Genomic DNA, 25,224 nt, shown 5'->3' on the forward strand with positions numbered 1-25,224 from the left:
AAGGACAAATGTCTTCCCTGTTGAGGTGAGGCAGCACTGGCAGGGGCTGCCCAGATGGGCTGTGGAGTCTCCTTCTCTGGAGACATTCAGCCCCAGCTGGATGAGTTCCTGTGTGCCCTGCTCTAGGTGGTGCTGCTCTGGCAGGGGGTTGCACTGGATGAACTTCCCAGGTCCCTTCCAACCCTTGAGATCCTGTGATTAAGCTGATCATTAACTACCCCATTAATAATAAGGAAAACAGGAAAAACACAACACAGATGAGAGGGGAGGGGAAAATAAAAGGGAGACTGATTGCATTTAAGAATTTAAATCATTTTATTGCTTTACCTGCCATTAGGACAATCTATAACAAAAGGAATATAATAGAATATATTAGCACATACAGTAAATCAGACTGATAGAGTCAGGTAACAATACAAAAATGGTCCTCTGGTTGACTATAGCTTCCTAGGGCAATAGACTTGATAAATTCACTAAGGTTGGACTAGCAAAAAATTCCTTCTAAAGCCCTGAATGTTAGCTAAGGCAAAACTATGCCAAATCGTGGTGTCAAACAGCTTGAAATTGCACACAAAGGTAAAGCTGTAACTGTTGGTTAATATTGAACTCAGACTTGGCTGATTTCTCTTAAAATCTCGTAGGTAAAACTACAAAAGGGAGTCAACAGCAAGCTAAAAAGATGCAGTAGTGAAACTTGATTAGAAAGCCTTCTATAAAAAAAATGTGCATTGTGTGTTTGTTTGGTGAGCTCTAACTAGTTGACAGAGTTTTTGGTGCTTTGAAAGTAACACAAAGAACACAATGAAGAAAAATAAACCTGGAGAGAGTCAAAACTTAAGAAAACTGTTGTACCAGAAAAATCGACAACAAAAAGAACCAAAAAGGTAGCATTTGCTTACCCCTTAAGGACTCTGGCAGAAATCCTCTAGCCAGCATCTTCTGAAGAGGCATTTCAGGTAGAGAAATACCCTGAAATCTTTTGTAAAGGCTTGATAAGCTCAGTGTTCATTTGCAATTAGACTCTTCCTGATTAACATCACACCTGGGAGAGAGTCTGGTGGCTTTTGAGTCCGGTATTAGCTCAGAAAGCAAAGAAGGGCTCTGTCCTTAGAAGTAGCTGCACAACAAATGCAAAACTGCTTGCTGTCACTCCCAAATACAAACCTACTTTATATAAATTACAGTGTAAAGGAAACCTTAAAAATTGCCTACCATCATTGAACTGTGGAATTCAGTACAAACTTTGGGGGAAGTATTGGAGAGCACAGAGCAATGGAACACAAAGCTGGTAAATACTGAAACACATTTAAGACTCTGCAAGGTATTGGGAGGAAAGAAAAAGAGTATGAAACGTGTCAATTCCATAAGCAAGATGATGCACCTTTTGTATTTCAACTAGATTGAGTGAACCATTTGAAAAGTTACAGATTGGCAGATTTTAGACCTTAAAAATAGCTGAGTGCTGCAGGAAAGTTACAACATTCACTTTTTCTGCCTCACCTTCTCCACCAAGAATAATGGCATCTCTACACACCAGCAATCTTGTCACCTGCAACTGCTGCTGGCCAGAAATACTCAGTGTTTTTAATTCCCCTGGTAACAAAGGGTCACCTGCTGATGATTTCAAAAGTCAACTGAGGAATCCAAAGCAAGAGTCACGGGGAAAAGAAAGTGTTTGCTTCCAGTTTCTACACCAATCTAAGTACTTGGACATTACTAACAGCTGGACAGCTGCAGCATTCTCACACCAACCTATGTACTAGAGACCAAAGTCAGGCATTTAATGTAACATTTGGTTATTGCCACTTTGACAGGAAGAGTTTTCCATGGCAAATCTATCGCTGAAGAACGAACAAGAAACCGAAATGGGTTGCAGCCAGTCAGCAAATTAAGTAACAACTGCAGTGGTTCACCAGAACTAGTAACCTTGAAAGCTTTGACTTAACACTTGACAAAAAACATAACCAAGCAACCTTAAACCAGCAGACACAGGAACAATGATACTGTTATATCCCAACTGTGGCTTTCTGAGCAGCCAGTGCCTCAGGATTGAACCTGGGAATACAGTACCCAGTGAATCAAAGCAAACCCCAAGCCCCAAGAAGCTCAATTACAAGGGCAGTTCTCATTTGAAAAAGGAATACAGCAGATTATGACCACAGTCTCAGAAAAAAGATTGGTCAACAGTTTGAGAAGACACCTTTAAAGGAATTTTTCCCTTCCCACTCTACTGTCACCCCCTTCTCTGTGGCAGCTGGTGTGGTGCCAGGAGCCCTGTCTCTCACTGAAGCAAGGCTGCACTCACCCAAGTTGGACACTGGTGCACAGAGAGAAGCCCTAAGCTTAAACATTTCCATAGAACTTTCCCTACCCATCAAATGGGACAGAGAGCACAGAACCAAGATGCTCTAAATTAAAAACAGTGCCATGATAAGCAGTTGGGTTTCTCTTTTCTCTCTCTTTTTAAACAGACAGGAAGCTGCAAATGCCAGTGGCAAAGTGGCTCTGCACAAGGGGAAATCAAGCAGTCTGCGTTGGTGAAGCGTGGTTGGGAGAGGGAGGAAGGCTTCAGACAGACAGTGATACAAAACTGTTGTACTGCTGGATGTTTCGCTTGAGGATGTCGGAGCAGGGGCCCAGGACACGCTCGAACCGCGGCCGATCCAGCTTCACGCACTTCAAGAGCCCACGAGCAACCACTGTGGCAGCACGGGGCCGGTTCATCAACAGAGCTATCTCACCTAGGGACACAGCAGAGGGCAAACACTGTGAGAAACAGGTGTGCAGGAGAGCAGAGGAAACCACCCTGTTGTGTTGCAGACTGCTGAGCATGAGGTCACTCAGGTTCTCATGCTGCTCAGAACGAGCAGCCACGGAGAAGGAACCGGGAATGAAGGTTAAAAAAGTCTTTCATTAAAAATCCTGCCCCCACTTTCCAGTCTCCCTGGAGAGAGCCTGAAGGATTTTCAACATTGGTTCTATTTGAGAACAGGTTTTGTTTCCATGAACCACATAATTTCCCCAGTCAACAAGCAGCTCGTTTGCTAGTAAAGCCAGGTGTGCTACTGCTCAATTCTGGTCTTTCTGGGACACTCAGGGCAACACCACCATGGTGCTGAAGTAAAGAAACCACCAATACACAAGACAGAAGCCTCTGACCCATAGCTAACCACCATCAATAGTTTGGCTTTGCCATGGTGCTGTGGAAAAGGAGCATCTTCAAGGCCCAATGAATTCCCACTCGATAAGTTAAGCACAAAGATGCCAAAAGCTTCCCTTCAAACACCTGGAAATGAAGTTTTCAACCAGCCTTTGCTTCCACTGGTGACAACAGCCACCCCTAAGATTCCTAACACCAAGCATAAAAGAAACCACAGCATCAACTTTTGGGTTTGTTTTTAAGCTGCTGGGTTGGTTATCTCCATGTTCAGCACTGAGGCAAGAAGTCAGTGCTCCCTGGAGGATACATTTGCCTGCATTATCAGAAGAAACATTCAAAAGAAATGAGGAAACCTTTTCCTCTGTGCCAAATTAAAACCCTTGAACTCAGTAGCCTCCAAAACACAAGCTTGAAGAAGAGTTAAGTAGGTTCTAAAGGAGAGTTAAACCTCTGGGGGACAGGTCTGCAGCACCTGAACACAATGGCAGAGATAAAGCTTAGTGTGAGGGTGGAGTACACATCAAGGGAAATATTAGAAGAGAGCAAAATGATGCACATAGAACAAAACTTTAGTAGCAGATCCTGAGCTGGGCAGAGCTTTGGACAGATCCAGTACTACCAGTGTACCCTTGAGTCCATCCCACTGCAGGCCTTGCAGCAATTTGTTGATTACATCATCTACAAGGCTTAAGCAGTCCCCCTGCTAAGGAAAAGTGGTAAGGAGACAGGACCTATCTTAAATATGAGGAAAAAAGGTAAATTGTTTTAGGGTTGGGTGGGTTTTTTTTGAGGGAAGTATTTAAACAATAAATAGCAGGTTCTGACCAGGTTGCTTGCTGGGCTTCAGAACTGCAAGACATTTTCCTGCTGAACCCAAAATAAGGTCACCAAGAATATCTTGTAACATACTGTTACATTAGAACCCAAGAACACTCTGTGAGCACACACACACTCCTCTGTGATCCAAAATAAATCAACACAAGTGATTAGTTCCATGTGAAGATTATTTCAAAGACTTCATTAGTGTTTGTAACAGATCTTGGCCTTTCTCTCTGCCAGCATGAGCTCTTTCAAACCAAAGGAACTTATTTACCCCATAACTTTTAGCTGAGTAAGAACACCTTCAACAGAAGGAGAAAAGACCCTGATATGCACTTGGGAGACCGTTTCCAACAGAGTTTTGGGTCTCCAGTATGCTGACAAAGCACAGCAAGCCCAGCAGTGCTGAACAGATGGTCGAGGGGACTGCAGCACAGGATGTACAGAGAGATACTGTAGAGCTGGGTTAGTCTGACCTGGAGAAAAGGCAGCTGAGGGGGGAATCTTATTGCTTGCTTCAGCTGCATAATGAGCTGTTATAGAAACAAAACTAGACTGACCACTCTCAGCACAGTAAAAGGCAGAGAGAAAGCAACAAGTTGCAGAACAGGAAATTCTTGTCAGGCATAAAGAACAGAAATCTTCACAAGGTTAAACAGTGAAAGAAATTGCCCAGAGACATCCCTGGAGACACAAGACACTGGACACAGCCCTGAGCAACTTCATGCAATTTTAAAGCTGGTCTGACCTTACTACTCTGAGCAGAGCTAAATCACCAGCAGACCCCTTCTAAATTAAAGTGTTCTGCAATGATCCCACTCTGTACCATGTAGGCATCCCTGTAGGCCAAGTGGCTCTGATAACTCACCTGACATTGAGTGAAACCACAAGAGTTGACCAAAACAGTCATTAAGTGAATCCATCCCATCACTATCACCCACAGCAGAGGTGAAGTGGTGACAGAGGTGTATGTAACGACAGCTGTCACTGTGTAAACTCACCAAAATAATCAGAAGGTGCCAGTCTGCCCACTTCAACAAACTCTTCATTTTCTGATCGACGCTGTAACACTGCAGCTGTGCCCTTTAACAAATCACAGTAGTTAAACAACTGGCACTCCCAGCAGCATATGAAACACTGAATTTCATCAGGAATCAGCTCTTCTGCAGAAATAACCTCACACTTCACAGCCTTTGCACAGTTCAGACTCCTCCCTCCTCTAAGCATCAAATGGTTTGTGTATTTATACATCCACAGCAACGACTTCTTCCTGTTTGTCCTAACGACACTAAGAATATTCCAGTATGACTAGCAAAAAAGCCCAAACCAACCCAGACAGAAGACACTAATACCACTAGTAAGACATGACTAGCCATTTAGAATGTGTCTCTGCTCCTCTGAAAAAGAGAAATTGGTTCCAGACCAACTTTTCCTGCAAGTAACATTTGTGAGAACAGCCCAACTAAATGGGAGTCCCTGCACGTCCAGCAAGGCTCTGTTGCTTTAGGAATTCTCTACAGGTGCATTCTGGCATTTGGTTTTTCTCCAAATGTCTATTTAGAGGCAGAAAGAGCTTTTCATTTTGACCTTACTTACCTCCAAGATAATGAAGAACTCGTCTCCAGGCTCTCCCTGGACCACGATCTTTTGCCCATCCTCAAACTGTACCGGTTCCAAGGCATCAGCTACAGTGAGACGCTCCCACTTGTCCAGAGATTCTGTAGGGTTAGTAACTCATTAACAAAGCAGCTTTTCAAGGCACAAATTATACTGTTTGCTCTGTTTTTAATACAGAAGCCAACCTATTTCTGGCTACATTTGTGCATTAGATAACAACACTTGAATTAGAATTCTTTTGGAAGGATGCAGCAAAGCTGTAGAGGCTCTGGAGTCAGTTTTAACAGATCACTACAACAGCCTGTAATCATCATAATGCTGGGTAACAGCTTGATTACAACATGGCATATTATTCCCCTTCAGAACGAAAGTCTTCTCACTTACCTAATATAGAGACTTTACTAAGGAATTCCTCATACATCTTTCTCTTTCTCAAAGTACTCCCCTACAAAGAAAAACACAAGCACAGGAATTGTTTCCTTCCTACTTCACATTTTACATGAGGTTTCAAATGAAACCCCAAGGCAAAAATACAGTTAAGCAGACACACCACATCCTGTCTCATGCCCCCAAACCCACAGAATTAAGTGTTGGGACTTTAATTCTTTCCACAATATTTCAGAGTTGAGCAACTTGGTACTTTGCATTGATTGCAGCCTTAAATGTTTCTTCAATGCATTCTAAGTGTATAGAACCTTACCAACATTCACACCTGCTGAAGTGAGCTGTTCTGCACACACATTGCTTTCAGATAGCAAGCCAAATGCAGAGCAGGATCAAAACAGCTGGCGATTTAACGAGCAGGTATTACATTTTTACTCCAGTTTAATGTCATGTTGGTATTGTTTTGTTCACTAATGCAATATTGGCCCTTGCCCCATGCCTGGTAGATGTATGGATGCTGAGTGATCAGCTTGCTGATTACAAATGAGAGCAGGACTTTGAATAAGCAACTCCAGCAAAGCACAGCCACAGAGAGAAGGGCAGATGACCAGTACAAGTTGAGTGACTAGTAAAACCAAAAGCACAATTCCAGGCTATGCAGACAGCTATTTGAGGCACACATCAGCTAGAAAAATACTTGCCATCAGGATCCTTCTGTAACTATCTCTGTCAATGCCCCACAACTTCACATTTGTCTTTGCTTTGACGGTTGCAGCACGAGGAGTTCCATATATAAGGGCAAGTTCTCCAAAGCTTCCACCCTCACCAACGCTGGTGGCCCACTCGTTGTTCACATAAACCTGAAAGGCAGTGCAGGGTGCTAAAGCCAAGGCCCACAGTGTCTTGGGAACTCATTAGAGACAACATAAAGCTCCTGCCACCTCTTATTTCCTTAATAGTAAAGAGAAATTCTCACATCTGTACACTTAATTGACTATTTCAGGACATCATTAAGGCTTGGCAGCCAACTCCAGTCCCAGCTACAGCTTTTTACTTTCATCCACAAAGGGATTCTCTTCCACATCACATGGTAGGACATCAAAAATCTCAAAAGTCTCTGTCCCAGCAAGCTATGGATTAGTTGGACTAGAAAATATAAAGCCTGGTGATTCTTAGAGGCTGTCCTACACCTCAGCTAGACTCCACATCTTGCACTTATAAAGCATTAGTATCATGTTGATGTCTGAAACACCCAGGATGAAACTCAACACAACTCGTGATCTCTAAGCTCCAAAAGCAAACTAAGGATCCAAAGCAAAATAAGCTTCTATATGTAAGAACTTCTTATGAGAAAAGCTGCTAAAGGAAGGAGGCGTAGAAGAGGCTTACAAATATCAGATCATTCTTCTGCTAGGAATGAACACATTAATAAACTACCCATAATGCTTACATCCATCTCTCCTTGATCAACAACATAGAAGTTGTCACCTTCATCACCTAAAGGAGAAAAACAAAATTGAATGCACACTAAGGAGAGGATAAAGCTATGAAAGCATTCATGTTTCACAGAACCTCTGCCAGCTTTGACGTTTAGAATCTAGTCAGATTTGCACAGCTTGCAAAAATGGCATGTTTTGCTGACTCCACACTCCTCTGTCCTGTGAGAGGACATCTACTGGCATGCAGGAGATCAGCAGCACTTCCAGCATCACTGGAAAGGCATACCAGATCCAGAGGTAACATAACCTGTTCTACAGAGCCATTAAATGGTAATATTTTGACTAGATAACATTTGCAACAAAACCACATCTTCCTCCACTTGCTGCAGCACTCACTTTAGTACGAGCTGTGCTTCAGGTAACGAGAAAGGATCACTGCATCCTCATAATGTTTTTCTTTTCAAAACAAAATGAAAACCCCAAAACTAAGAGCAGCAGGCCAGAGGCTGCAATCATCACTGTCAACATTGTCACTTGCCTTGCTGTATGACAGTCTCTCCTGCAATGTAAGTGACGGGGAACATGGCATCGAAGATGTCACTGAGGAAAAAGATAACCAACATTAGCCAACTGCCACCCATGACACATCTGTCCCTGCAACCCACCAGTCCTTTCCCTAAACCCTCTGTGTGGTTACAGGGCCTGCTGTAAAGAGGCTGTGCAGCTTTGTACATCGTGACACATTTAGCTCTTCAGTCAAGCTGCATTCAGATTTATTCCTACCTTCTTTCATTATCATCAAGATGGGCAAACAGCACATTCTTCTCAATAGCTTTTGCCAGAGCAGCCATTGTCTTATAGTCCTTTGGAATAACCTAGGATAGAATCAGAAAAAGTAACTGATTCATGTTTGCAGGAAAGAATTCTGCATTCCCCAGGGCAAATAACTTCTTTAAAGTCCTACAAAACTCTGGCTGAGCTTTTCCAGTTTCTTGCAAGCACTATGGATCTCAAAGCAGCCACAGCCAATGTTGATAGCCAGTCTGTGCAGCGGGGAAATAAAGCTTTGCATGATTTCATGGAACTGCAAAAGCATTATTCCATATTTATAAGGTTTTTTTGCAAGAACACAAGTAAACTGTTCAATTTATGTCTTCCTATGAATAGCAGCAGGTCTGCTCTGCCATTAGGCTCCATGTCATGTAGCTGAAGCTGTTGAGTAACTGGAAGGACTTTGTTTATATCTATATAAAAGATATTTATGTGTACATCTAAACATACATAACTTCAAACAGAACAGGCCTAAGTTATGTCTAAATGGTTTAAGTGCATGACAGTTTTGTCTAACCTCCAGTTAAACATCCCTGCACACAGGTCTGCTGCTTTTCACAACTCCTACCAGGCTGCAGGAGCTTGGTGTTATTCAATACACTGGAGAGAATGAGGTCTTAGGCAAACTTTTGGATTGCAGATGCAATTTTTAGCAACTTTTAAAAGTCAGAGCACCTTTCTAACATAAGATGCAGCATCCTCTTCTGTATAGACTTCTGCACTGATGGCCCCACGCCTTCTTCGACCCTTAACCACAGGGTTCATAGGAGGAGGAGGAGAGATTTCATCCTCCCGTGAGTCTGAGCGAGAACCAGACTTCTGTTGATTCAACAACTGCTTTGTTTCCTCCTAAACAGGAAGGAAGGTATGTTTGTGTCACATAACTCAGGAAAGAAAAAGAATGTCACATAGATCATATTGCAATTCAGCCTGCCAGGGCAAGGCAGCTTCCTGTGTCCTATTACTCCTACATTAAGGCAAACAGGACACTACAGCAACCTAGATCAAAGGCCTTCCAAAATAGCTGGTAGATATGCCTTTCATTCATAACACTCATACCACAATGGTGGTTATTTTAGTAACTTACACTACTAGTTTCATAAATTTAGAAGCATAACAAAGTTGATTCCACCTTCCCCCTGCAGTATTCACCAGGCACTGAAGACGTTCTGCAAATGCTAAAGACATTTTCCCAGCTGCAAACCCAGCAGCTCCTGCCCTCAGCTGAGAGGTGTTAAGCCTTTTTTTATTTGAAAGACAGAAGAGCAATTCCTCAGAAATCCATGTTACATGAGAAGCTTCTGAAACAAGGTCAAGTCATGGACCAACTTGATACTCAATAACCAACAGTTGTTTTAGGAGAAATACCAACAACACTTGCAAAAGAGATGGGGGAAGGATGCTGGAGGATTTGTCAACCACACATTTGTCAACTTTGCAGGACATTACACATTTTCCTTCTTTCCCTCAGTTACCTGTTGTGCTATGTTGCAGTGATATTGTAGAGAACCAGCCTACTTACAGTAAAATGAAGTCTAACCAATGTGACACACAAAGCTGATTCTTCTATCTACCAGAAGATTCACCTTAACTAAAATCAGGTTAAAACCACCACAAAAAAGCCAACCTTGAAGCCAGAGCATTTGCATGGTAACAGCTCAAATGACTTTTCCAGCCTTAAGGAAACTGGGTTTGGGAGATGCCTTAAAAGAATAAGGTATCATCTGTTCTCCCAGAGCTCCCAGCACTTTTAAAAGCCTGGTTTGTCCCAGTGCCCTTGATCAAACCATCCCCTGCCACGCTGCACCCCGGAGGTGGGCAGAGGTATGTGTAACACCAGCACTTTGAGGAAAGGGCCATCAGATAATCCTCACAGGGAGCATACATCTGACGCCTCTCAGATGGCCAAGAGGAAACACTCACTGATCCATTGAGTCACATTTCACTTCCTGGTATTTGCTCATGGATAAAGAGCATTCCAAAGTGATGGGAACAAAACATACTGAAAACCTTGGCTTTATCTTCTGATTTGTTGAGAAACAAGGCACAAGTGAGGTGAAGTTAAAAACAGCTTCAGCAGCAGCAAGTGTTTGTTTGAATTGCTTCTCTACAAAGCGGGCAACAGCACCAACCATAAACCCAGTTTGTTCACACACAGGACAAAAACACCTGACACTTTAAATACATGAACACCAGCTCCATTATCACAGAAAACATCGAGAGATGCTGTTCAACAACAGACTGACCAGGTCCACAAAGAACAAGGGAAGTGCACTAACAGGAAAAAAATGTAACAGGTACCCTCTGCCTGATCTGAGACTTCATATATGAGAAAGAAGTATGATAAGGTAAGGACATTGAAACAAGTGACAGGCAGTAAGATAATACATTCACTTAAAATATATCAGCTATTCTAAATACTCTGCATACACACTCATCAAGAGGAAGATGATCTCTGAATGAGACCCATCTCTATACATTCATATTACCTGCTCCACTCCCAGGCCTTAGTACACCACAAACAGATAAAATAACATTCACACATTCAATGTGCAGGAGTTAGATTCAGGTAGCAGCTTTTGCCCCTCAGAAGAGGACACCTGAGTTCCTAGAGTAGCTAGCACAATCTCAGAGGCACTAATGTTCATGTTTCTGAACATAAATCCCAAAGCACATTGAAATGGCTTTCACGTATTTTAATAACATGACAGTGAATCAGCTCTGTGTTTGGGTGCTGGGGAAGAGATGACTTGTCAGGATAACTAGGGAGAAAACAGCAACCTCACCTCAGTTTTTAAAAGTTATCAATCTAACAGTAGTTAAATTGGAGAATGTGAGGTAGGGAAGGAGGCACAGCAACAGGGAGGGACAATGGATTTTTAAGAACCTGATTTGCTGCTGCTATTCTCTCTGAAAGAGAACATGCTCAAAATGTAACCACACACAGAAAAGGAAAGTCATATGGATTAGAGAGTTCTTGCTCATTTAATAAGCAAAATGTTCCTCAAATACATTTTGAGTTTGTGCCATTTGGTCATTTTTTAGTATCTACCTTGAACATTTTCATTAAAAGACAACTTCCACTATACATATTTATCATCTCTCTTCTTCACATCAGCAATTAGTAACTAGCTAGGAATAAAGAGAAATAAGCTACAACTCCATATCCAACAAGCACTGAAAGCAGCACTTGCCAATGGCTGCTAGCCAAGGTCACAGCTACATTATTTATTAACTGTGTATTCTGGATTGGAGTCGCTGCATCCAACCTTTCTTCTGCAGTCACCTTTAAAACCTCCCACTTTCATAGGAGAAGCAGCTGCCATCTGCTCAGATATCAATATACAAAATAAACAGCTCAAAAGAATGTGAAATCGGAGTTTCAAATCCAAGCACTGAGATGACAAAATGAACTTTGCATTCCCAAGATCCCAGAATCACAGAATCTCAAGGGCTGGAAGGGACCCCAAAATATTATCCAGTCCAACTCCCTGCCAGAGCAGGACCACCTGGGTCACAGAAGAGCTCATCCAGGTGGGTCTGGAATGCTCTCAACAGTAACAACCAAAAAACACTAAAGAGACCTTGAGGACAAAACACAGAAGGAACAACAAAGCAAAACACCAACACCAGATCTCCCAAGAGAAGGCAAAACCAGGCTTGCTCTCCCACATTTGAAATGCAAATACTTGCTAACTACTTCTGTGCTATACCCAAACTACTGTAAGCCATTTCTTTCAGTCTCAGAAACCAAATGTCTCTGACCAGTGTCTAACCAAGGTCAAACACCCCAGTTATCACCTAACTACAGACATAATTGTGTATGCTGTTAGCTCCCATGAGTAAGCATTAGATGGGGATTACATCTGCATCCCAGCCAAGCAGGTCTCCTTGTCAGCTTATGTTCTGTCCTTCAAGCTTGCTTATGACAGAAGTGCTCAGCCTGCAAAAACTCCTGGAAAACAGGACTTGTTTTCACAAAGCACCAGTTCCAAGACAAACACAGGTCAAATCTGAAGCTCTGTCTCTACATCACAAAGCCACGCTGTAAATTTAGGTTACTCCACACTCCCACTATGTATTTTATACCTTCTCCAATCGTTCAAAGTATTCTCTGAGGAATCCCATGGGTCTTTCAGGTCTCACTGTGCATAACTGTACAATGCAATCCTTCAGAAGTTGCTGGATATTGTGTTTTTGGACATAAAGTTCACATTCCCGAAGGCTGCGCTCCTCCTCACTGCTGCTGCTGCTAGAAGCTGCCATGGCTGAAAACAAGAGGGAAAGAGAAGGTTAAAAACTAGTGGCAACTAAAATGCTGCTGCCTCAAAAAGTTATGCTGCATTGCCATCTTACTGATATCCCAGCACAGAACTGCATTCATCTATAAGACCAGTAACTGAGCTATGTCATGAAAGAAAAAGCTATGAATTCATGTAGCACCTGGGGAGAAATAAACAGGCTGGGTGTTCCAGAGCCACAGCTCCAACAGGAGAAATGTTCAAAACAGCTTCAACAACCCAAGCTCTGTGAGCACTTGTAGTCAAGGAAGCTTCCACCTAAACCTTCTGCTGAGTAAACCTGGTGTTTTGTAGGACTGGAGGCTCACTTCAGAGAGGGACACCTGTATGGGGTGGTGGGGATGACGACCAGGAGATCACAGATCGGTGGGTGGGAGCTGGGAATCTGAGAGGCCAGTAAGACTAATATTAGGAAGTGAAACCTGTCAAGGTTGAGGTCAAAGCCAGTTAACCAAATGCCAGAGTTTGCTAAAAGAAGTTATGAGGCGTTACTCCTGAGGAGATACTCGCTGGTTTAAACTGCTCCACACTTTATAACCATCTCTGTGGATGCACTGTAGCTCCCCCAAAATATTTCTTCAACTGTAAATAACCCAGAGTTACATCTTTAAACACATCTGTTACATTGTCATGTTTTCAAGAGACTTTCAAATTATAGTGTCAGCTGTAACAACTTCAAAGACATCCCTAAGCAGGTTCTATTTCCCCCTTTTCATGTTCTGAAACCATTTAAAAAAGACATTTTTGCACATACATCCAAAAACATTTCGTGTCTCTCTTGTCATAAAGCAACAGGAAGAGAAAAGGAATTTCTCAGGGCACTTTTGATGAAATACAAAGAAAGTTACCTGCTACAGAGACAATGGCAACAGCTTATGAATATGCAGTAAGATGTGTTGATCCCAGGATCAGCTTTTGAAAGGGAAAAAAATGGATTCAGACAAAATAATCTCGAGAAATGACAAGTCACTGAAAAGCCAAGTGGTGCCATCGCATCATGGGGCTTATCCTACCGAGGCAGCAGGCTGAGAAACACGGGTCACAAGGTAAGAGAACACTGTGCCCCTCTGAATTATGCTACTGGAGATGGCAGGAGGCCTAGAGATCATACTAAATGGCCAACACTTTAAACAGGCTTCATTCTTGTCACAGCTAATCCCTGCATAAGTATGCACAGACAGATGTATTATGCATTGCATAAACACACAGTCAGGGTTTCACATGGGCTGAAGAAGTGCTTTAAAGCTCTCCAGTTACTTCCTTTGTTTTGACAAGTCGCACAGTGAAGGTCAATCCTAATTAACAGTCCCGGAGAAACTCGGTGGCTCCATGACAGCCTACAAATTACAGTCTATGGAGAAAGCACCACACTGCTGACAGACAGCAGAGCAGGCACCGGCCACGGCTGCTGCCGCGACCGGCAAAACCAGCGCAGAAAATACCGTTTTTACGTGGGTTGGGGTTTTTTTTCTGCATATTGCAAACCCGAAGCTTTCCAGAGCCCCCGAATCGCCTGGGATCCCGCCTGCCCGCCCCTCACCGCACAGCCGGGGCTGCCGGCTGCCCACCTCTCCTCAGAGGCCGAAGTAACGACCCGGTGTTCCCGAGGGAGGAGCTGGAGGAACAGCCCCCGCCGAACGGGCTCTTTCAGCCTCTATGTCCAGTGCCCGCAGGCGCCGCCCGGCACGGCCCGGCCACCCCACACCGCGCGGCCTCTCTCGCCCCTCAGACACGGAGCGTCCGGTCAGGGCAGGAAGCGAAGGCACCGCTCCGCTTCCCCCGCAGCGCGGCCCCGGGGAGCTGCCGGCTCCAGCACCGCGCCGCTCCCCTCAGCCGGGCCGGCCCCCGCCCCCAAGGCCGCAGGCCTCCCGCTCCGCGCCCTTCCCGCCCGGCCTCGCCTCGCCTCCCCGCCGCCACCTCGGCTCCGGGCTGCCCCGCCGGGCTGAGCCGGCTCCCGGCCGCCGCTCACCTGTGGCGGGCGGCTCCGCCGGGCCCTCACCGCCCCCAGCCCGTCCCGGCCCGGCCGCGGCCTCAGCGACAGCAGCGGCGGCGGCTCGCACCGGAAACCACCTCCCTCAGCCAATCACCGCCCGCCGTGACGTCAATGCGCCTCGCTCTCGCCCAGACCCGTCGCCGCGGTAACCTTAAAGGGGCAACGCCGGGCGCCGCCGCTCCAACGGAGCCGTCGCGGAGGGGCCAAGCGGGGAACGCCGCCCGCGCCTTTAAGGCGAGCGAGGCCCGGCGAGGCGAGCCCGAGCGGGGCGCTGAGGGGAGCGGCAGCCGCGGGCCCCGCCGGGGACGGGCTGAGGCGGGTTCGCTGCCTCCGGGCCGGCCGCAGGTAAAGCGGCGCTGCCTGTGTCCTGTGCGGGCGAACGCCGGCTGACGGGAGCCGAGGCCGCCGGGGCGGGGAATGAACCGCACTCGAGCTTAACGGAGACTCGGCTGCACGGAATTGTTGCCCAGGGCTCCGTGGCTGAGATGGGCCCTTTGAGTGACGCCCCTAAAGCCCGTGTGGGGCCCGTCAGGCGGCTGGTGCTGGCAGAGCCCCACCGGCCTCACGAGCCTGGGGACGCCAGAAACCAGCCCCGAGTGCTGGCCTGCGGGTGACTGAGAACGTCACTGCGGTTACAGCGCGGTGCCACGGCTGCCCCGAGAGCGGTTCAACCCAAATTCAGCCCTGCTAAACCCCCTTGGGAGAGTCATCGCCACAATGATGCCAGTAACGGTGACAGGACAAGCCACCTGCCGCGGCCCTGCTGGCTCACTATTCTCCTATTAAAGAAAGAACGATACAAGCTAGCTCTTGGATCAGCATTTACGACGAGCATTTCACGTTCCTGAACTGTTTGGGAGCTTCTGTCTGTTGTGGGTTAATTATCAACCAGGGTCCAGGGTTTTCTGACGCCAACCCAAAAGCTGGAACTTGAAGCACAAGTACAAATTGCAAAGGAATCGTTAATACTTGTGAGATCCTCTCAGAGCATTTAGTAAAAAACAAACCTACTTGCTCACCTGGTAACAGAACGTTTCTGTAACTGAAGCCTAAAAGAAGTTTCTGAAGGATATTAGAAAGCTGTGTTGGGTCCCACCTACACACTTGTCTCTTTTATTGCTTTTTATCTTCCCTTTCTGCAAGCTGCCTGCTTCTGTCACATCTCACTCGTTGTTTGGACAAGTCCCAGGGATGTTTTGGGATAGATCTCATCAGACTCCTGTAGGTAAAACCTGTCCTGCAACATTCTCTTTCTTGAGAGAACAAGTATGCCATGGCACTGCAGTGCTCTTGCTGCAATCCCTTCCTGACAAGAGTTGGGATGGCGAGGCAGGAGAGTAAGGAAGGGAACAGGACAGGCTTGTGACGGCAGCCCAAGGTCCCTCTGGTTAGTGGCTCAAAGCTCCTTCACTGTGACTCAGCACTGATCTGTCTTTGAAAGTTAAATCATGCCTCTCATAAGCATCTGTGCATATTCATGTCTTCATTCTGACACTGTCAAAGACGTAAGAGACGTTACAAACAAACAAAGCCCTGCTCCCGTTGGGTTTGGTCTGAATCACACTCAGGCCTTGGTCTTAACTCTCTAATTAAATAATGACCATTCCTGAGTAAACATCTTGCCTTACCCTCAGCACTGTTCCCACCACTTTCAAACAATTTTAGGCATCAGACTTTCTCATGAAGCAATCTCTTGCCTGAGGCTGTGGCTGCTGAAGAGCAGAGAAGAGCTGCCCAGCCTGCCAGCAGAATATCACTCACAGGATGGTGGGGATTGGAAGGGACTTTTAGAGACCATCCAGTCCAACCCCCTGCCAAAGCAGGTCCCACCTAGATCAGGGGGCACAGGAACGTGTCCAGGTGGGTTTGGGGACCTCCAGAGAAGGAGCCTTCACACCCTCCCTGGGCAGCCTGGGCCAGGGCTCCCTCACCTCACAGTGAAATAGTATTTCCTTATGTTTCAATGGAACTGTTTGTGTTCCAGCTTCATCCCATCACCCCTTGTCCTGTCACTGGATACAACAGAAAAAAAATGGCCTCAGCAGGGCAGAGCAGAGGGGGAGGAGAAGCTCCCTCGAGTTGCTGCCCACACTCTTCTTGATGCTCCCCAGGATGTCAGCACCAACGTAAGAGATGTAGCGAGGCAGGCAGTACCTGGCCACAGCACAGGGGAAGGGGGGGAGCTGCACTGCCTGTTCCTGCTGACATTTAATAACAACCTCACTGAACCATCTTTTTAAATGCAGCCTCATCTACCCTGTAGCAGAAGCTGTCCCAAAGCACCATTATAGCTGAGGTCACTGCTGGTTCAGGCCCCAATGGCATAGCACTATGGAGTAGCATGGTGGTGATTCCAGTGGTGGTAACCCTCATATGGCCTCAGTGGTGAGACAGGCAGCTTTTGAGATGGGTAAATGCTGTCAGATTCCCCAGGCAGGGGCTGTAAATCACGTGTCACAGACTTGCAGGAAGCTGTGGATGGGGCTTCTTGGGTTTTAGCAGCCTGATTGCTCTTCATTTCCAAAGCAAGACACACTGCTTGAAGTACAGTATTGCTAGGCAGGCTCTGGATGAAAGCATCCAGACATATTTAGGTTCCTGTGAGCTAAGAGGAGTTGGCTGCCTAAATACCTTGGAGAATCTGGACCAGTATGTCCACTCATTTTTGTCCAGTACTCTGCTGTTAGGTTTATGGATTTAGCCACTTCTGCTTCAGCCTCATACAGAGTCAAAAGCAGCGTTTTCACGACTAAATAGAGCAGCCCTCTTCAAGACCATCACCATCCCTTCATCATCTGAGTGATAATGCCCCCCTCATCATTCTTGGGCATTTGGCTCATCTCCATTCTGCACTAAGTCATGTACAACACATATTCCTGGTCTCATAAAAGACCAATAAATCTGTCTGTAAGAAGCATCTGAAATATCCCAAGTGAGAAGATAATTTGTTTGCTTTTTAACAAAGCTTCCCAGAAGTCCTTACAAAGACTAAATTTATTACTCTAATTTTTTATGGTGCTATTTATCAACGTGGTGATCAACAGTAATAGAGGCTGGGAATGGTCACTGGGAAGGAAAGCAGCCCAGGCTTTCTGTTCTGCTTACCACCACCTAAACGCCACAGAGATATTGACTCAGTATTACCCTGCAAGCATAAGGCATAAAGGAGTGTGAAAAGCAGCTTGAAGCTGAAGTGGCCAAGGTGTGGGATCCATCTGAAAGGAAAATGAATAAATGAAACAGTTTATAGATCACTAGACCAGGGAAAAAAACCCCTCCATGGGCAGTGGCACTCTGCCAGGAGTAACAGTGGGGTTATGGGGGAAAAAAGGCTTATAGGAGCCAAGAGGAGAAGTAAGAGCATAGAAGTCAACTACCCCTGCTGTGAGCATAAACAACAACAAGAGCTTCTTACAGGTACTTTAGTGGTGGCAAAATCATCAGTGTCTGTGGGTATCTGCTATGCTACACTGGAGTTCTAACAGCAGGGTTTCTATTGAAGATACAGCCCAGCTCCCCATCACTTGAGGCACCATCACCTGAGGCAAATCCCCTGGGATTGAAAGCAAATGAAGGGAGTAAGTGTCAGATTGGAGCAGCCCATGTTTGTGTGTGTGTGTGTGTGTGTGTGTCCCAGTCCCAGTTTTACATGCTAAATCATGCAAATCTGTCAGCCTTGATGTAGGAGCAGGGCCCAAGGAGGCACAGCCCAACAGGAAACACTCCTGACCAGGTGACTGTTGTGTGTGCACTGCCTTGGGGTGGAGTGAATGGGGAATGGAGAGGTTTAGTGGTTTAGTGGCACAGAAAGGTTTCTTCTACCAACAGGAGCTGCCATTAGCCCCAGCAGCCTTAAAACCCATCACCCAGCAATCAGAAAGTCAGTGGGACCAAAACCTGTGAGCTCAGTGACGATGTCAGAGGTAGAGTTCATGCTGTGTCCTTTGGCCATGTCATCTTCTATGTTGTTTAAGCTTTAACTGGCACAGAAAATAACCAACAATGGCTGCTGTACACCACATCTCACTGTGATTCATGGGAGGATCCATAGACAAGGAGCCAAAAGACAGGGGGAAAAGAGTATTCCTGATTAACAGACTGAGGGCTTCTGGGTTTCAGGTCAAACTCTGGGGTTGACTGTATGAACACCTTCAGTGGGACACTTCAGTATGCCTGTATGCAAGGAGAGAAAAGGATACTTACCACCCAGCAATGCACAGTGCCTGCCAGGTAGTCTGGGCCTCTGGATGAGCTGCAGCATGAATAACTCTGGTGTCAACGTGTGTGATTTTGCCACATGAAAGGCGATGAGAGAACAGAGCAAGGAATTGATACAATCAAAAACCATCCAGTCTGAAAGAGCTTCCTGCTCTAACCCCACCGTGAGCTGTGCTGTGGGCTAAACGCACTCTGGACCCTGAAAGATGGTGTGTGGAAACTGGCTTTGGTCTTGCTGCAAGTCAGAAAGGCAGACAGCTGTGTGAAATGGTCCCCAGTGCAGAACCAGTTTGCTTTGAGCAGCAGATCTCAAATCATTTCCATATGTTACTTTGAAGAAGAAAATGACGGGTAAGACTCAAAGCACTAAACCAAGAGCCAAGAAAATAATGCCCTGAAGTGCCCAGATCTTAAAGATAGACCAGTTGAAGGACCCATTTCCATCTGCAGGACGTGCCTGCTGCAGCACAGGCTTTTGCATGCTCAGCATGGTTCCTGCCTGGAAGGTTTCCAGCACCCAAGGGGCAACGCTGGGAACATTTTACCTCCTGAGTCAATGCTGAAGAGCTCAGCAGGGGGAGGGCAGCAGCAGCCAGCCAAGGGGCTGTCATTGTCAGAGGTATGTCACTCAGCTCACAAACACATCCTGTGTTTGCTTAAGGACAGGCTCAATGACACTTCTCAAAGCCACCATCCCCTGATTAAACTCTGACACAGATAACGGTGTCCTGCCTGTCAGCCAGCCCTGTTTAACCTGAACTCACTGTTCTCTCTTGCTTCTGACTTGTGCCTAGATCAGCAATTAACCTGCACCTCAGCAGTGGGGCAGGAAGTTTCTAAGCACCCTCCTGACAGTATTTACTGGAAACTCCTTCTTTCAGTGGCTATGCACAAGTCTGAAGATGGGCTGTGGAGTCTCCTCTGCAGACATTCCAAACCCAGCTGGGTGAGTTCCTGTGTGCCCTACTCTAGGTGGTGCTGCTCTGGCAGGGGGTTGCACTGGATGAGCTTTCCAGGTCCCTTCCAGCCCTTGAGATTCTGTCACTCTGAAGGACTCTCCCTCTCCTCAACTCTGCATGAGGACAGGGATTAGCACAGAGGGAACCAGCCACAGGTCAGAGTGCTTGGCTGCTGTGGCCAAAACACTCTGTGAGGCTCCAGCCTCCAGAGAGAGGGAAGGAGATGGGAGAGCAGCAGGTCTTTGCCTCCTGCGAAGTGTCTTTGTTTTGCATCCTTAACATTATACAACCTCTGGGCAGCTTCAGCCCTTCCTGAACTGCCCCAACAGCTGCAAATGTGATTCTTGACTTGAAGATCTCTCTGACGCAAACTGAATTCAAGAGCAATGAGCTAGTGTGCAGTGCCTGTTGACTTCTTTCCCGGGCATGCATGTGAAATACTACCAGTGTTTGTTTTGTGACAGAATGTAAATACCCCCTTTGAAAAGAATCCTCAGTTCCCTTGCATTTAATGTAGCAGCATTCTGGGGAGAGCTCCCTCTCAGCACATCTTCTGTGACACAGTTCTCTTGCAAGCTAAATGCACACATAAAAGCACTCAAAACAGCCATTGGCTTATGTGCTTGTCTCTGAAAGCAGGTGGCAAAGTAAACACATCATGCAGTCGGTCAGATCCACTGTTCTTGGTCTGGACTGACATCCCAACAATGTCTGGACTGACATCAAACAAACTGGCTACAGAATCAAGCGATTTCTGATGCAAGTTTCTGCCTACCCCCCCCCCCCAAGATAATGGAACATTTTTTTCCCAGATGGAAGGAACCCACTTTAAAAAACAATAGGTCTTTGAAATGTCAGCTAAGGCTTGCTTGGCATGTGCTGTGTGCCACAGGAAAATGATACAGCCTTTTTCATTCTCCAACTGTAACCCTTAAATCCAAAGCAGCGAGATGATTAAGAGACGTGGGTCTGGTTTCCTGCTCTGCTCCTCATTTCCAGCCCCTCTCTCCCATGGGAGTCACTCAGCCCTGCTCCATCTCCACTTCCCCCAGTGGGCTGAGGATAAAAGCTCTCTCTGGGGTGAGGATAAAGCCAAGCTCATGAGATGTTGGTATGCTCCAGTAATGAGGATCTGAAGCTGAATTACTTGACGAAGCTTTAAGCCAGCCGCACGCCTGAACTGATGCGCTGTGGTTTGCAGAAGGAGCCAGAAGCTGCACCCACATGACCTCAGAGGCTGGGGCTGGCCATGGCTACAGATACCTCAGCTCAGACAGCATAGATGCCTCTCTGCACTCTCTGTTTGAACAAAACCCAAGCTGTTTCTGCTATGAATGCATTTATGATACCGATCTTTTGTGACATTTCTCCTCAAAGCCCTTCCATGTCTCCTCTAGCATGACAGGGAGAAAGTCACCCAGGTCATGAGCTTTACTTACACAGCAGGAGCTCTGGCAGTGAGCCTGTCTCTTCCAGTGTTATCTCACCACAGCCTTACGAAGCAGAGCTGCTCCTCTGGTCTGCTCACACCAGCCTGTGCAGGAACCTGATGTTCCCCTGTCTGCCAGAGCCTCTGTGTGCTCCCAGTCTTCTTCCACAACATTCCTCGCTCTGATCTGTCACGTCAGAACTTTCATCTTTAATAAATAACAGAGGAATTACAATTAGTGCTGTATCCAAGAGTTAAAGGGAAGGCAAAAGTTTCTCTCTCCCATCTTCCAGTTTGCTCTCAGTGGTAACAGGTCTTATGGTTCTCAGCTGAAAGGACTCCAGGATGTTAAAGTGTCTGGTGTGCATCCTAAAGAGAGAGGAAGATCAGCCACCCTCAACTGTCCCAATCCTGTGAGGGTGCCTCAAACCTATCCATGAAAGCCTCCAGTGAGATAATTCATTCCCAGGGTAGGTGTGATGTCCTACTCCTAGTCAGGGAAATGGGATATTTGCCAGAGCAAGGACAAGATAAGGAGCATTAATCCCATTGACAAGCTGCAAGCTGTACTCTGACCTTGGCAAGCACTTCTGAAAGGGCTGCTCACAAACCACAGCAAACCCCCCAAAACTTTGGTGCCTGGCTTCAGGCTGTCTGTGGAGTCAGGCACGCCTGCCCTTGTCCTTCCATCCCCTCGGCTGGTAGAAGTGCCAGCAGGTGGCTCTCGAGGTCTCGATTCATCTTCCCCGATTTCTGTCCCTAAACAGAGTGAAAGGAAGCGCACGGTACTCACAGTGCCCCTCTGTACCCTTCCCCTCCCGCACCCACTGTCCGGTTGATGTAGCAAGACAAGCTGGTGACTGTCCCAAACATGTTTTTTGCTTCCCCACGTTTTCAGGTTTGATACAGGAATCATGGTATTTAAGAAAGAAAAGGGGGAGGCTTTGAACTGATGGTGTCTCTGATACCCAGATCTTGTGATGGGGCTTCTTCCTAACTCAGCCTGGCCTCTGACACACACAGTCCAGCTCTCCACTTTCTTCTCTGTATAAGAGAAAAAAAACCCAAAACTTACCCATTCTGCCACAGACAAGAAGGGGCTCACCACAACAAGAGGAGAATGCAAGGTATAAACTGCACGTTCCCTTCTATAGCATCCTCTTAGCAGGACACCCCGACTCAGGTCGAGGGCAGGTTGGGGTTTCCTTGCCATGGGAAATGTTTGCTCTTCTTAGCAGACATTCACCTTTGGCTTGTTGCCTCCTGCCTGTTTTTCCCCTCAAGTCCCTCAGCAGGTTCCTGGCTATCATGAATACCCATGAAGGATATTTAGCACATTTAGCCTCTGCCAAGACTTTGTTTTTTCCTGTTGCATTCAAATCCCAGATACATCAGTAGGAGCAGGCTTTCATCTGAGAGGGAAGAGCTTGGCTGGAATTTAAACACTGAGCAAAGACAAAGCCTAAGAGCTGCCAAAAATGTACCTGAACTCCCTCATATGTCAAAGGGGAAGATGCAGGGTGCTGTGGCTGGGAGATTCCCTTCTGGGCACAGTGGCTGCTTTCCCAGCTTCTTCACCTCCATTTCCTCTTTAAGGCTTGAATACACACACCCAGGGTGAAGAATCCAAACCAACATCTGTCACACCGAGTTTTCTGCATGGAAAAATACTCACAATCAGTTGGCCACACTCTGGGCTGGGTTTAGAGTTAATGACTGAGCTGAGGTTGTTATTGTCAATGGTTACAGCACACAAAGTGGAGTCCCTGCAATCACAGGATTGTCAGGAAAGGGATATATTCTGATCTATTCTTCCCAGCAAATGCATGCAGCAGGGCAAGAACTACCCTTCTGGTGCCTGGCATGGCTCTCTGCTGTCTCTGCCAGATCACTTTCCCCAGGTGTGACAGACACCCAAACCAAAGAAAGATGTTGGGCTTTAACTCCTACCTCCTTCCAAAGGAGGTTCCTGAAAAAAAAACACCAAAAACCCCAGTTTAACTATTTCTTTATGTTTGAGACACCTCAATTCTTTACCAGAAAGACCCACAATTACCACACACAACCCCTCAGCTTCTATTTCATCCCCAAAGCCCAAGTGCTGCAGCACAGATCCAGAGACCTCTGAGGGCCTTTGTGAGGCTGAGCTTCAGCAACACACAGGAGCTATTCCAGCCCAAGGGGCAGCCTGCCCTGATGCTGACCCTGGACTTAACTGTGCTCAACAGCAACATCTGCTCCAAAGGCCACCAAAGGTTTTCCCACTGTAGCAGAGGACCAGAACTGTTTGTTTCTCCTACCTCTGACCTGGTAGGCCAGGCAGCTGAAAGGAAGATTGACCAACATGGTTGCATCAGTCAAGCTACAAAAATTGTTCTGTTGCCCAAGTCTCAGAAGCTTCTGGGGCTCCACTTATCAAGGCTCCAGCTCAGGATGATTACCCAAGCAGCAAACATCCAACTGGAGCAGCTGCTCAGAAACTCGTTTTTTCTGAGTACAAGGCACTGACTCCCTGGTTTTGTTTGTTGTTTTTAAACTCCTCCTTGCTCCACAACTCCATTTTCCATCTGACATGCCTGTTTCACAATCAAACCATGCTGGTCCACAGGCATGGTCTCAGGACATCCAAACACAGCTGTTCTGTTTCATTTTTGGGGGTTTATTAGAGCTTCTCACTAGGGCTCTATGGATAGAAGATGTTTTCCCCCAAAAGATGCTTAATTTAGAACTACTGTCCTGCTGCCTTTGCAGCACTGCTCATGTGCTCCCTGTCCTAGGGACAACGTGCCACCAGCCTCACTCCAAGCTCAGGATGTTTAGAAGCTGTGTGTAGTCACAATTCCTCCCCCAAATCAACCATGTTCACAGTTGCATGTTTTAAACCCTGCACCACGGGAACATTAAGGACACTCAAAGGCTGACATGTTGCTGGGGGGATTAATCCAGGCAGATCTCTGTGTCCACATGGAATCTGCCTCACTGAGACGCTATTGCATGTGGCTTTTTTTCCAGAAGTCCTGTGGTGCACATCAAGTGATTTGGGGCCAATGACTTCAGCCCTCACATGAGGATTACTCATCTAATGAGGGGGTTTGCAGGCTCTGCCCCTGTTGATGCTGTTAATGTCATCATACTGACTTCTGGAACGATTTTTTCATTCAGTGAATGGCTCTGGGGTTTGTTTTTTGCCTCTTCCCCTCCCCAGTAGGTTTGACCCTGTGAAGTTGTGACGCTGTGAACCCACATCACTGGAGCTGCTCTGTCCACAAAGGCAGATATTAGTGTCAATTCCACAATGAACCAACTGTTATTGTAAAAGCTGGTCACCTCTAACACTCAGCTGTAAGTTGCAGAAGGCAGGCATTCTTTATTGCAGCTCCACCTAACGTGCATCCCGCAGGCTGGGCTGAACACAGCTTGTGTTCCCTGTGCCATACATATGCATGAGATTTCCCAGGCATCTGCATAGCATTGCCTGGAACTAACTGTGACATTTGCATAGACACTAACCACGCGGTCTGAGTCTCTGAGGGTCCTCCATGGGGTTTCTGGTGGTTCCTAGTGGTTGCTGAAGAGGTGTTTTGCAGATTTCTTGAGTCCTTTCCGTGAACACTCAGTTGCTTCTCCCGGGTGGAGTCTTTGGCTCAGCTCATCACTGTGTTTGTAGAGCTCTCAGGTTTCTTATCTTGGTCCTGTGGGCTATCTGCACCCCTCAAGACATCCCAGGCACAGACAGTGCCTTACCTTACGGGACTCAGTCCACACGCCTCGTTTCTCACTCACCTACGCATACAAACAGCCTCGAAACCGCTCAAGCACCACAAAACCACCACAACAACCCACCTTTCTGCTTTTGCTCAAGGCATTGGGCCGGCCAAAGCCCCGCAGCACCCTCCAGCCGAGCCGCCAGACACGCCGCATCTCTCCCGCTGCGCTCAGCAGTGACGCCATCGCCCGCCCGCCACCGAGCCCTTCCCCGCCCCCACCCCAACCCACACGCCCCCAGCCCCCCGCCTCGTCCCGGGCCGCCCTGCGGGACGCGTGTGCGCGCTGCCGTGCCCCCGCTGGCACCGA

General features: G+C 46.7%; 1 protein-coding gene and 1 long non-coding RNA gene across 3 annotated transcripts; both read right to left on the reverse strand.

The window, feature by feature from the left end:
• Window positions 1-291: 291 nt before the first annotated feature.
• PRKAR1A (protein kinase cAMP-dependent type I regulatory subunit alpha) lies at window positions 292-14,620 on the reverse strand. 2 transcript variants are annotated; one of them, XM_062010810.1, is made up of 12 exons: window positions 14,521-14,620; window positions 13,400-13,463; window positions 12,340-12,518; window positions 8,926-9,099; window positions 8,203-8,294; window positions 7,958-8,019; window positions 7,431-7,477; window positions 6,682-6,840; window positions 5,981-6,041; window positions 5,576-5,697; window positions 4,981-5,062; window positions 292-2,741 (listed from the first exon to the last, which is right to left on the reverse strand). In XM_062010810.1, the coding sequence occupies exons 3-12, from the start codon at window positions 12,514-12,516 to the stop codon at window positions 2,569-2,571; spliced, it is 1,149 nt and encodes a 382-aa protein (XP_061866794.1). In that variant the 5' UTR covers window positions 12,517-12,518; window positions 13,400-13,463; window positions 14,521-14,620; the 3' UTR covers window positions 292-2,568. The 2 variants fall into 2 exon arrangements, with proteins under 2 accessions (XP_061866794.1, XP_061866793.1); XM_062010809.1 differs by lacking the exon at window positions 13,400-13,463.
• A 6,725-nt stretch (window positions 14,621-21,345) lies between these two features.
• On the reverse strand, window positions 21,346-25,100 carry LOC133627150 (uncharacterized). Its single transcript, XR_009819972.1, has 3 exons — window positions 24,661-25,100; window positions 22,635-22,805; window positions 21,346-21,909 (listed from the first exon to the last, which is right to left on the reverse strand). It is a non-coding gene; the product is annotated as an uncharacterized LOC133627150 (long non-coding RNA).
• Window positions 25,101-25,224: the final 124 nt, after the last annotated feature.

The sequence above is a fragment of the Colius striatus genome, chromosome 18 (genome assembly GCF_028858725.1).
Source record: "Colius striatus isolate bColStr4 chromosome 18, bColStr4.1.hap1, whole genome shotgun sequence".
Classification (NCBI taxonomy): domain Eukaryota; kingdom Metazoa; phylum Chordata; class Aves; order Coliiformes; family Coliidae; genus Colius; species Colius striatus.